Raw genomic sequence first — 14,441 nt, forward strand, 5'->3', positions numbered from 1 at the left:
AGTTTTATAGGTTATAAATTGAGTTAAATTTTGTTTGGTTAATTTGATTTATGCTAAATTCTTGTAATATGAATTCTATTATTTATTTATTTATCTGTGACTTTAGTTATCTTATGCTATTCTATTATAAATTCAATTAATTGTCTTTAAATTTTTCTCAAGGAAAATTCTAAATTCTAAATATTTGTATTCTATTTGCATTCATTCATTTATATATTTCCTTAATTGTCAGGGTATATAAATGTTGGATTTTATGAAAATGTTTTAAAAATAGAACCTTTCCAACTGAGTGAATTGTAAGAATTTTAAGAGCAAATGTTATTTTCAAATGTTTATTACTTATTATTACTATTATTGTTACTATTGTAAGGTAGATTGGGTCACTCACTGAGATAATTAGCATCTCATGTTTTTAAATTCGTTCCCCTAGGCCCATATTAGTATACGTTGATCGTCTGGGGCGAGTTTGATGTCTTTCCCGCTGCTGATAATTCAAGGAGTTCTTTCTTCCTTATTTTCTATCCTGTAATATTTCTTTTCATTCCCTATTGTAATAACTTTCATATTAGTATTTAACTCTAAATGCTCTATATATCGTATTGGACAATATTAAATCTTGTATTGCTACAAATCCCTATTATTCATTTGAAATGCATCAAACTTATGGAAATAAATTATATTAAGGTGGGAGGAATAAGGTGGTGCATATATGAGTGTTTTCTGTGTAGGTAATTTTGTAGTAAGTCCAACCCTTAGGGGAGATACTGTTAAATTTTCCTTTGGAATGTTTAATAGTGTTTCCCTGGGATCGGGATTTTTCAAGTATTCCGGTAAAGGATCTTGGATGGGTCCTGACAGATTGGTATCACAGCTTTAGATTCTTGTATTCCTAAAGGATTGTGCATTGTTGTACATCCCATCCATAAGTTACTCCTTGTTGTAATCGTGCTAAAGTATTCTTCTCTCTGAATTCTTGTTTGTTTCTTCAAAATTTGTCACGTTTTGTAGATGGGGCACATGTAGTACTCGAGAAGGCTCGATCTAGAGTTCGAGAAGCAGATCGAACCTAAGAAATCTTAGAGAGCACGAGCGGTAGTAGTTACACTGTGGAGCAAGCCCGGCGATTAGGGGCGGTGAGCTTTGATGGGACCCAGGGTCCAGCCACAGCCATGGAATGGCTGTCCAACATGGAGAAAATATTAGAAGAAGGGATGCAGTGCCCTGATGAGGACATCTTCAGGATTTTAGTTTTCATGTTGGAGGGAGATGCGAGGAAGTGTTGGAAAGTGGAGAAGACATGAAAGCGACATACATGGGATTAGTTTAATTTCACCACTGAGTACTATCTTCTTGCTTATCGAAAGGCCCAATGGCGGTAGGTTGAGGAGTTGCACCAAGGGAATATGTTAGTGATGAAGTATGGAGATTTTGGGAGTTGTCAGAATTCTATCCATACTTGATTCCGAATGGTAGAGTGAAGTAGATAAGATTTATTGATGGCCTAAATGAGAACATGTCTTTGACTCTTGCTGGATCAGTACATCCGTCTTACCAGTTTGCATGAGACGCTGCATTGGACTTGGAAAGGTAGATTTTGATGCGCAGGTCGAGATGTAGATCCCTTGATAGTTCATATATAGAAGCACCTAGTCAGGGAGCTTTGAAGAAAAGCCACAGTTCAGGCTTCTCAGATCGTGCAAGAGCGAGCCCATGAGATACTTTTCAGCAGAGAGGCGGTCGTAGACCACAACCAGCTCATCATTCAATTAACGGTGATGCAAGTTCTTATCAGCAGTCTAGTCTTGGTCCTAAGCTGCACTGTACACTTTGTAATAGGCTGCATCATGGACCTCATCAGTGGAGTGGTTCATGTTTTCAATGTGGGCAGGCGGGCCACATGAGGAGAGATTGCCCTTATGGTGATGCTGGAGTGTTAAGGGCTTGCCGGCCAACACAACAATTTAGTGGATATCGGGGTTAGAGTTCCTAGGGATATCGGGGTTAAAGTTCCCAGGCGATAGGAGGTCCATCAAGATCAGCACAACAATCTGCAGAACCGAGCTGAGGTAGGGGACGGAGCTCCCAATAGACAGGTAAGGGGAAAGTGCTTGTGATGACTCAGCAGGAAGCTCTAGCTACACTTGACATGGTTATAGGTACACTAAACATCTTTGGTAATAATGTGCTTGTGCTTATAGACCGGGAGCAATACATTCATTCATCTCAAAGGAGTTTGTTACTAGAGTTGGTATAACTCTCACTCCTTTAGGATGTCAATTAGAAATCGCCACTCTTACGAGAGAGTCCCTATGGCCTAGTTAGATGGTTAAAGGTTGCCTTTTTTGTATCAAAGATCAAGTAATGGAAGTGGACCTGATCCTGTTAGATCTGTTTGGGCTCGATGTAATCTTGGGCATGGATTGGTTGGCAAGGAACCATGCCTTCGTGGATTGCTATAATAAGGAAGTGACGTTCAGAAGACCAGGTCTGCCTAAGGTAGTGTTTCGTGAAGAAGTTAGAAGATCTTTACCAAGGTTAATTTCGGCCCTCACCTCCAAAAAGCTACTGAATAAGGGTTATCAAGGATATTTAGCCCATGTGGTAGATACCCGAGTAAGTGGGATCAGGTTGGAAGATGTGCTTGTGGCAAGAGATTTTTCGGATTTATTTCTCGATGAGTTAGCAGGGTTGCCACCGGAGAGGGAAATTGACTTCTCTATTGAATTGGTTCTGGGCACCGCGCATATTTCATTATGATCTAGAGAAGTTAAGAGAATTAAAAGTTTAATTGCAAGATTTGGTGGATAAGGGGTCTATTAGACCAAGTGTATCACTGTGGGGAGCCCCAGTTTTACTCGTGAAGAAGAAGGATGGTAGTTTAAGGTTATGTATCGACTACCGACAACTTAATAAGTGACCATCCCTAATCGTTACCCACTGCCGAGGATAGATGACATTTTCAATCAACTTCAAGGCACCAAGGTATTTTCTAAGATTGACCTAGGTCTGGCTATCACCAGTTGAGGATCCGAGAGTTAGATATTCCTAAGACTGCCTTCAGGATAGGGTATGGACACTATAAGTTCTTAGTGATGTCATTTAGGCTTACCAATGCCCTAGCGGCGTTCATGGTTTGATGAATCGGGTGTTCCTCCATACTTAGACCATTTCGTCATCATGTTCATAGATGATAGTCTAGTCTACTCAAGGAATCAAGAGGAGCATGTGAAACATTTGAGGAGAATGCTCCAGACTTCAAGGCAACATCAACTTTATGCTAAGTTTGACAAGTGTGAGTTTTGGTTGAACCAAGTTGATTTTCTCAAACATATTGTGTCGGAAGATGGTATTTATGTAAATCCTAAAAAGTGAAGGCAGTGTTGAATTGGGAGCGCCCTAATACTGTGAGGGAGGTACGAATTTTTCTTGGTTTAGCGGGACACTACTGTCGTTTTATCGAAGGGTTTTCGAGGATTGCAGGACCACTTCACAACTTAACCCAAAAGAATGTTGAATTCGACTGGACGGACAGGTGTGAGCAGAGTTTTCAGGAATTGAAGCAAAGGTTGACAACCACACCTATCTTAACTTGATCGAATGGGAATGAGGGTTTTGAGGTCTATTGTGATGCATCCATCAAGGTTTGTGTTGTGTGCTAATGCAAAATCAAAGGGTGGTAGCATCTACCTTATGGCAATGGAAGCAGCATGAGCGAAACTATCTTACACATGACTTAAAGTTGGCAGTAGTAGTCTTTGCTCTAAAAAAGTGAAAGCACTATTTGTATAGAGTCACGTGTCAAATTTACACCGACCACAAAAGCCTCAAGTACATTTTCACTCAAAAGGAACTAAATATGAGGCAAAGGAGATAGATGAAGTTCTTGAAGGATTAGGATTATGTGATTGATTATCACCCAGGCAAGGCAAATGTAGTAGCGGATGCTTTGAGTTGAATGGCTACTGGATCTTTCGCCCACATCTGAGTGGTCCAACTTCCTCTCATGGTGGAGTTGAAGAAAATGGGGGTGTCAATGCATATGCATCCTTCTGGAGTCCTCTTAGCTAGTTTTCAGGTGTGACCAGTGTTAGTGGACCGTATATTGAAGACTCAAATGGACGATCCTAAGTTGAGGACGATCAAGAGTAAGGTACAAGAATGTCTTGATCTGGAGTTTTCTATAAAGAGGGATGGAGCCCTCGTGTATAATGGTAGACTCTGCGTTCCTGATGACTTGATTATTTTAAGTCTAGTCAAAATTAGGCCTAATTTAAAACTTGTTGACAAGATTTAAAATAATTTAATTGAAATCTGTCTAAGTAATGTAACAACTAATGAAATCTAATTCTGCATAATTAGAAATGGTCTTAAGGATATCATAAATTTTTAAAGTGATGTAATGCAAATCAATTAGGATAAATTTTGGTCATTTATATTTCATTCTAACTTACTTACATTATATTTTAACTTTTCAAAATCAAAATATTTAAATAGGATAATTATTTTGTATTTATATCTAGTTAATGTTGAGTTGGAAACACAAGGAAGAGTATTAACATGGCATCCAACTAATGAATTAAATCTAAAAGCTTAATTAAGCAGTTGACAACTCTTAAGACTTATCATATTTATAAGTTTCGAATATATATATATATATATATATATATATATGTTTATACAGTTATGGTTTAGTGGACTATCTAGCTCATTTTATAATTGGCTACCTTGAATAAAATCGTCAAATTATATATAACAATATTAATTTAAAACATTCTTATTTTTATTTTCTAATATTAGAAACCTATTAAGGGAAATGGTGATTCTTTTAATAGCAGTCAATTAAATTATAATGTGATATATAAATATCATTAGATTTTTTTTTAAAAAAAATAAAATTTTTATGCGTTTTCTTTTTTTTCTCAATTTAATATTATATCACATCAAGATTATATACTATAGAGTGAACTAAGTAGCTTACTTAAATCAGAACTCTATATTTATATGCTTGTATGTATCAAAAGATTTGACAAATATCTTGAACAAATTACCGTAGCCATTGGATGAGGTTAAAACATAGATATAATTTTGATTTGGGTGATCCACTTTATGATAGAATTATGCTAATTAACGTGGATATTTTAAAATATATAGTTTCTCAATTACTAATTTACAGTTTTCTTTAGCTTTTTTTGCAAGAATTAATAATTTAAAGTTAAAAATCTAAACGTGAAGGCGTGCCATGACAGGTTCCTATAATAAGGTGGAAACATATTTCTAATAAATCAAAATTATATATATTACATAAATTTATATAAGAAATCAGAATTGTCTCTTTTTTTTTTTATTTTTTATTACGATATAATGATATAATAAATTGTATACATAACACCATAATAATAATTAAAAATATAATTAACTTTTAATATTTATCAGGTAACCACATATTTCTTTGCTTTAGAAGAGCATCTTCAATGTTTCTACTCATTGGAATTAATGTAACAAAGATTTTAAAAGATGTTGATACTTGGATGCCATAATATTTATCAATATAGAATGTCTTTTTAAAATTTTTTTTTCTAATAAATTCTATCTAAAATTTGAAATGAAATAAATTGGCATATAAATTGAAAAAAGAGAAAAAAGAAAGAAATATTATAAATTGACAAGGAAAGAGAAAATGATTGAATTTATGACTTGCATTATACTATAAAAGATTTTGCACAAATAAAAAATTTATTAAACATTATTTTTTTTTTATATCACTTTAGCGTAATAGATATCTTACACAATAGCATTGAAAATGATTTTTTTAAAAGATCATCAATTAATATGAGAGATAATTTACAAAAAGTCAAATATGATCCAAGTTAATTACATGATTTATTGCCAAAAAGTTGATTTTTTTTTATTGTAATAATAATAATAAAAAAATTACGTTATTATTTATGTGGCAGCAAACTCAATGAGGCGATGTCTTTTTTTTTTTTTTTTTTTTTTTAACAGAACTTAATATTGTAGGTGGCGGTTGCACAAAGGCATGCAGGCAGACAAATATCCTTGTTAGTTGATTCGAGTGGTATGCCCTTCGCCAATTTTCATTTTCTAATAAATGCACGAAGGACTGAAATTTGGGTTTCTTAAATATTGATTTACTTTTAGTCTAGTACAGAAATATGATTCAAAAGGGTATTAATCAACAGTTAAATATTATATCAAATTAACAACGTTAATGCTGGTGGAATTTCCCTTTTACCGCTTCAATTACAACAAGGCTCTACAAAAAGGCGCCCAATTGCATCATCAAAAGTTCTACCGAAACTAATATAACTTCAAAATTAATTAAAATGCCGAAAAATCAAAATTAATAATTAACTCAACACTTGGAATTTAGTAGCTTATAGTTTTGGATTCCTAAATTTAAAATGTTAGCATCTTAAATTTTCAAATTTAAATTTGTTGCATTTTAATCTAATTAATTTTTTTTCACAAATAAATAATGATATAAAATTTAAATTAGAAGATCCTAAAATGCCAATGTTTGAAATTAGCTAGAAAGTCTTAAGTTGAAACCGATTAAAACTACAGGGGCCTGCAATAAATTGGACTAAATCAAATATACTATTGGTAAAGTAGGATGAGCAAGCAGTTGACCACAATTAAATTAGATCCAAAAATACAATTGGATTATAATATGATAAATTGAAATTTAATTTGAGAGTTTAAATTGTAACATTTTAAATACAAAGGTATTAATCTTCTAAATTAGATAGTTCTAAAGTGCGTTGATCCTGACAGACAAAGGCACAGATAGGAAGACAAATATTTGAACTCTGAAAAACATACCTTCTTTCACTTATTTACAGCTTTCTATGTGTTGTAGTTTTTCTGCAATATGTGGATGATACCAAATCTCTGTACATGATTATATCTAGTGTTTTGAAGATTGGATAGCATATATATATATATATATATATATCTTTACACACATAATGAGTTTACTTATAAAAAGCTTCTATTTGTAGATGTTCAAAATATTTATACTTTTCCGTATTCTTCAAAGGATATATTTGTAAATTTTGTATCCGTTTATTTTTTTATTTTAAGGATACATGTAAATTATTAAGTGCGCATATAATCTAGGGTTTTGAGGATTGGATAATATATATATTGTCTATATGCATATAGTGAATTTTGCTATAAAAAACTTCTATTTGTGGACAGTTAAAATATTTATACATATGCAGATTTTTTAAAAGATAGGTGCATAAAATTTTTAAAAATACGCATGTAAATGATTAGATGCACATGTTATAGAGCAGGATAGACATTTACTACAGCACTATTGTATATAATATATATATATATATATTAAATTTATATATCAGTTAAATTAAGATATTGTATATATACAAGTAACCAGAATCATAAATGTGTTTTTTTTTTTTTTTTCCTTTTTTGGTGGAATTTGTAAATGTGTTCTTGTCCTTCAACAACTCACAAATCATGAATATAATAATCTTTGCAGGCCCTGAGGAAACTGAGGAAGTTGCTAGAATATCTTTGTTATGAACCAAACAACAGATGATGAAGCAGTTGCTAGATATCTTTGTTATGAAACCAAACAACAGATGATGAAGCAGCTGAGCATTAAATTAATTAAACCCTTTCCCTCGCATGACTCATGAACCACATTGCTCCAAATCGATGCAGAAAAGGAAGTGTATGCTCTACAAATGGTTATGGAAGATATTCCTAATATGTACATATATTAGCTAGCTAGCTAGCTAGCTAGCTGTCCAAATTACATACATGCATCCAAAAGATATACTTTATGTATGGAACAAAATTTTTCTTCAAATTATGAAAATTGGTTTTTTTCTTATTAATATCTATTGACTCAACTGCGAACTACTATTGTTGATACATGTATCATATATCATTTAATGGCTTCTTCTTAACATATCTCTAGAAAACATCAAAGAAAAAATAAAATAACAAGTTTCTTTTATTCATTCATCTCTTCTTTTTTTTAATTATTTTCTTTAGTATAAAAAAAGTTATAATTTAAAAATGCATGTATAATTTATTCTTTATGTAGACTATTTATTTGAATGTTAGGCGACCTATTTAGTCAATTTTTAATGAATTAAGTTAGAGGGATGAACTGAAATGACCTCGTAGTTGAGGAGAGGCAATGTATTGAAACAATTAAAATTTTAATGCAATTGAAACTCGGAGCGGTTTCGAAAGGAACATTTGTAATTTTATCATTGTAATTATTATTATTATTATTATTGCTACATGTGGTCTTAACCACAACATTATTGTGCCTTATAAAAAAAAAAAAAAAAAAAAAAAGGCATGTTCTGGTTAGCCACAGCAAAGGGTTATTATTACGTTGTGACCAATAATTCTATGGGCAAAAGTTTTCATAGTAATAGTTGCAACTAAAACTGATTCTTATGGCCAAAAATAATTTAACCACTACAATTTATCATGGCCCATGGGAAAAATAAATTTTTATTTTTTAAATTGTTGTAGTGTTTATTGATGCAATTTTTTGGTAATGGGATACAATTCTCTATTTTTTATAAACATAATGGGATACGATTCTGGAAGGCAAGTTTGGGATCCAAAGTTTTTCGGTTTTTTTACAGTGAACAGGGTTCAATTAAAAGTATGGATAAGGAAAGGCCCATTGTGTTTGGGCTAGTCCAGAAGACATTTAGGCTATGTTCAGTATTTCCTTATTCAGAAAAGGATTAGAAGGAAGATATGTCCTTTTTTTTTCACTTTTTTTCCTTTTTGGGATAAATTGGGAGGGAGACTTCATCACAAAGTTTTGTGCTATATAAAGGAAATGTTTACAATAATGTAAGATTTGTGAGGTCTAAACGATACAAGACAAAAAGAAACAAAATTGGCGAATAATATATTGAGATGAATTGTTATAGTTAGTAGCGAATCAATTGTGAGATTGTCAGAATAAATATTGACGGGTGCAAGGCATTAGTAAGCTTTTTTATTAACAAATACTATTTGGTATCTAATTCTACATCGTTTGGTTATGAAACGATAATGGTTCTAATATAAAAATAATCACTCTTTTAACAATCAAGATTTTTATTTTTTTTAATTAAAAAAGTTGATTTCAAAGTTCGAAATAACTCTGGAATTAAACGTAATCTCGTGGAAACAAAATACCCTATACTATCTGAAATACAGTGGAACAAAAAAGTGATGGGATGCCAATGAGGATAGGGCAATACAATTAATTTTTTTCTCATAAATCAAGTCAAGAAATGAGATCAACAGGCTTGACTATATTACCAAAAGCTTGATTAGCACCTGGAATTGTTGAAGTGTGGCAATTTTGCCACTTGATGGTGCATGTCATCGGCTAGCATGCACACCTTGGTATCAAATCATTTCCTTTTATGAGTTTATATTTTTTTGTATGTTTTTAATTTATGCAAGGTATATTTTGATAATGTTTTGTGCCTAAGTTATGTATGCAAAAGTATAGGCAAAATTATGCACAAAAGAGTAGGAATGTTATGCTTGAAATGCCTATGGTGCTGGATTCATAATTTCCAGCAACATAGTTCCACTATTTATCTTATATCTCAGGTTGCAAATGGAGTTTTGGGCTGAAATTTGGAGGGATGTCTACAGACATATATAGAAGACTATGGTTCAAATTTCAGGTCCAAATGACATGGGAAAGTCCATTTTCTATTCCAAACAGATTGTTGTATCTGATGGGCCCAGTATGCAGAGTATGGGCCAGTTTTGGAGCTGTTTGGCCCATGATCCGGTTCCAGAACTTTCCTAGCTCTTGGAACAATATTTATTGATGACCAAGGATGCTTCAAACCAAGTTTCATAAGCAGATACAAAGGGGAACTAAGTAGGTGAAGCTAGTTTGGTTGTTTACCCAAACTAGTTAAACAATAAGAACTTAGTTCAAACCATGTGCCACTTTTTTCTATATTTGGAATAGACATGTTGCAGCTGGTTTTTGACTCTTTTGTGTATGAAAAGTTAGGTGTTGACCATTTTACTTTTTAAATTTCAAATACTTTAATCATTTTGTAAGCTCACATGCTTGGCATGTGTGAACTAGTTGTAATTTCAAGCTTATATTGTAAAATGAATGAAATGGCTACACATCCAAGCCTCATTTTCAAAACCCAACGTGGTCCCCTTCTTCTCATCTCTTCTTCAACACCTTAGAACACTCTAGGAACCCTAAAAACCAGAAAACACCATAACCAAAACCTAAAAACACAACTCACACACAACCATTCCCAAGAGCATCACCAAAAGCTTGCTTGTTGCTAACACTTCAAGCTAGCTTGCTCTTGGTCATAACCTTCTCACCCCAACAGGAATAAATCATCAGAAAATCAAACCTTGGTACATCACCATGCCTTGAGCTAAGATATGCCATGAAAATTAAAAATTGATAGCATTGTGTTGTGGTATATGAAGGAAGTGTTTACAATAACATCCGTTGTTGACTTTGGTTTGTTTTCATGTACTAAAAGTTTGATTAGCACCTGGAACAAATAATGAGAAAAACAAACCTCGGTACATAATATATTCAAATCTTCAAACTCTCAACATAAGGTTTTGCTTCGTGAGAGGCTAGATATTTAATATACTCCTCTAAGCTACTTGCCCCGTATCTCTTAGGGTTATAATCTTTGTCAACCAGCTCCACAGCAGGCTCCACCATATTTCTCATGGCTAGGCTTTGAAAGCTTCCTATCGAAATTCTACTATTTCGAGAGCTCCGAACCACCCGGTGGAAGACACTTTTGTACAAGCCATTGCTAAGCAGCTCAAGATGATCTCCTACAAGGACGATGAGGGCATCTTCCATTGCAGCAGGTACAATCTTCCATTCATTATCTTTCAAGTCCAAGACCTCAAGGCCAAAAGTATTTTCAAGAAGGATGGTGATTATGCTATGGTCGGTATGGGGTGAAGCTCCAATTATGTTGGTTGAGGGAGAGCATTGTTCATAGCTGTTCACTACTATCATTTGCATTCCTTTCTCAAGCTTGTCCCTCAAGTAGTTTGGAGCTAGACCTAAGCTCTCCATGATGGCTCTTATTATGTCAATGCCTAATTTTCTTACTTCCTTGGCATAATTTCCCACTTTGTCCCTGTGAAAATATGTCAAATTTTCTACGCTTGTTATCTTTACAAAAAAAAAAAAAAAGAAGAAGAAATTATGCATTTTTCATTACCAATTCTTCAAATTCAGGTAAATAAATTCAATTCTCAAGAGAGTTTTTCTGATCATATTATCTTAATAGTTAAAATAAAGAAAAATGTCCAGTGTACATACGGTACTGATATTATCACTAATAAAGCAGCGTGACATGACAATGGCAAAAACTTTATGGAATTCAAATTTTCTAGGTGGCTTTTTAGTTCTAAATTTATATACTATATTGATTACAATATAGATTAAATATATCTCTGATTCATCGGTTTAGTTTAATTTCATTGTTATCTTTAGCTTTTCATATATATTCTATATTTTGCTTTTCACTCACATATGTTGAATATGGTAAAAGACCAATTATTCACCCAAATAAATAAAAATAAAAACAAAAAGAAGATGAAAGACCAATTCAAGCTGGCTACCACGTTGTCTATAACTCGATTCCTTTAAAAAATGTACACTTTTTTGAACTTCAAAATATTAATTTAAGTACTATCAGTGTTGGAGTATTTTGTTTATAAAATGATTGCTACCAATTGATAATCAGCGTCATTTTATATCATATCATTTACACCAGCCTATAGATGCCAGTTTAAGGTCACATGCATGCATGCGCATGTGGAATCTCGTTGCACATATAAATTTATATATTTTCAACTCCTTGTCGTTTTTCATTTGATATAATAATGTTTTCTCCCAAAATTAATATTAAACAACTAAGCATGCATAAGACAAAACAATTTTCTTGTATGGATAAACAACTTCGTTTAATAATATTATAGTTTACATTTTTTTATATATGAAAGACACGATGGTTCAATATTGAAGAGTGCCAGAGGTATCTTCTTCTTTTTTTCTTTATTATTATTATTATTATTATTTATTTTTTATTTTTTTTTTTTTTTGGGTTAAGGTGCTATAGTTTCATCAAGGACCTCCAGACCTATTACCATTTTAAATCAGAAGAAAAAGTAAGGACAAAGAAATACCTGAAATCTGCAGGGTTATTAGGCCATGAATCAATCCAATCTTCTATAGGATGTGCATAAAGCTTAAGAAAGTCCCTTGAATTTTGGCTATCATTGACAAATCTTACTGGTTTGTGGACATCATCAGATAAAAATTGTTTGTTTTCCTCACTTGGCAAAGCAAAGAACTTGCCCAAGGTGTCAAAAGCATCTTCAATGGCTCTTTTGCTTATGCCATGATTTATAATCTACAATAAAACTCATAGAAATGTCATATTAAGTCATGATATAATTAATGGAAATATGCTCCATCAAAATCTGAAACATGTGCGCGTTTGGTTACCTGGAAAAAGCCCATTTCCTGGCAGGCTTGGTGGATCGTCTTTGCAACAATTAAAGAACTAGTTTCAGAGTTGTGGCTGCTCAAGTCATTGAAGTCGATGGTGGGCACCTCTGAAGGATGTAAAGTTTTCATTGCTAAGTTCTTCTCTCCCACTGGAGATTCAGTTTTGAGACTATGGAAAAAGATAATTATGCTATTTATATAGAAAGTATGAAAGACACCTAACACCTATTAATTATATTTATATAAAACACCTACTACCTGTTAAAACTAATTGGGACACGCGCCAAGCTCATAGCAAAAGACATATATATTTATATATATAATGGGCACCACTGAGGATGCCCTTCAGTTACGTAATTTAAGGATTGGTAGGCATTTTTAATGGTAGCTCTTAAATCAAATGGGGATGACATGGATGGCTCAAATTTGTAGTCATTTTATAATTTGCTTTAATATTAAAAATATGTTTTTGCTTCTTTCAAATTAAAACAGACAAAATAAATAAAAATATCAAAAAATAAAAAATCTAAACATGAGCTATAAACACAACCTCCCTTGACCAAGAACAAAAAATCCAATTGGGTTCGCTGTTGGTCAGGTTAGATCTGCCATCCATCGAGTTAGGTTCATCGTCCATTCGTTTCATCTGGCCATTCGTTTTAGAGAAGAGAGGAATACGAGGGGGGCTGGTTTGATGATACAAACGTAAATCAATTTGCTTCTAAACTAGTAGTATATTAGCCCGGATCTTAATTATGTTCAGATTCTAATGGAAACATTAACACCTAATCAACTTATGATTAGAAACCTTAGTATATAATGAAGACGTCACAATAGGTGATAGATGTCCTATTGATAAGTTAAACTAAAACACTCACTCTCTAATGGTATTTTAAGTGTTCAAAGAGAACAAAGAGAATTCTTTCTCATAAATATTTTTTTTGTAAATTATGTAAGTTGTATTTCCATTGAAAAATAAGCCCTTAAATGGGCTAAAGTCACAAAATAATAAATCCTAAACAACTAGGTAAAATTCGGCCATAGAGATTAGTAAACCAAGTGTTGGCCGAATTCCGCTTACTTTCCTAAATTAATTTGGATTAATTGATTCCCTTATTTTGAATTAGGAATTAATTAATTTACAATTGAAATAATAAAATATCAACTTTTCTAAGTTATTTTTTCATGCAAATAATTAAATGAAACCAAAATATAAAATAATTTTCTAAAATAAAAAGTCAAACTCGAATTAGGAAACTAGTTGACTGGTTTGACAACTAAGTTAAATTTGACCAATTTTCAGCTTGGAAAGGTTCCAAATTAGCTCCAATATATCATGTAGGATGCCAAATAGGATTAATATTGATTCCCATACATTGCCCTTGATTGAAACAAAGAAAAAGTGCTTAATCATCAAAATACAATAAAGCAGTGGTAAAGGAGTAGTTTTCGACCAAAAATGCCTTCCATATGCAAATGGCCTCTTTGGTTGCTTTTGCTTCTGCCTTGACTTATTTTTATGACATCTTAGTGATTTCAATTGAGTTTAAGAAGTGTTGAACCCATTCCTTGCTGCCCAAATCTATATCGGCCTTCACCACTTGGATGCTTAAAACAGGCATTGGATTTTCGGATATTGACAAGCCCTTTTAAGAATTGATAACTCCTTACATGAAACCAGCTAGGTTGTCCTAAATCTTTGGGCCTGTGCCCTAGTGATTGGCCCGGTCTTCAACTATATAAGCTCAGCATCCCAGCGGGTAGTCAGTTGTGCGGATACGGACGGATTTTTATCATTCTCCTCCTCGTGAAAAGGATTTATCCTCAAATCAAAGTCATCACTTACAGCAAATGGAGATAAATCAGCAACATTAAATGTAGCACTCAC

At 32.9% G+C, this 14,441-nt stretch overlaps 1 protein-coding gene across 1 annotated transcript; it reads right to left on the reverse strand.

The window, feature by feature from the left end:
- Positions 1 to 10,454: 10,454 nt before the first annotated feature.
- LOC107434993 (2-oxoglutarate-dependent dioxygenase 21, chloroplastic) lies at positions 10,455 to 12,754 on the reverse strand. Its single transcript, XM_016046525.4, has 3 exons — positions 12,551 to 12,754; positions 12,229 to 12,455; positions 10,455 to 11,174 (listed from the first exon to the last, which is right to left on the reverse strand). Exons 1-3 carry the CDS (start codon positions 12,680 to 12,682, stop codon positions 10,607 to 10,609), a joined length of 927 nt encoding a protein of 308 aa, XP_015902011.3. The 5' UTR covers positions 12,683 to 12,754; the 3' UTR covers positions 10,455 to 10,606.
- Positions 12,755 to 14,441: the final 1,687 nt, after the last annotated feature.

Source organism: Ziziphus jujuba, chromosome 6 (genome assembly GCF_031755915.1).
Source record: "Ziziphus jujuba cultivar Dongzao chromosome 6, ASM3175591v1".
Taxonomy (NCBI): Eukaryota; Viridiplantae; Streptophyta; class Magnoliopsida; order Rosales; family Rhamnaceae; genus Ziziphus; species Ziziphus jujuba.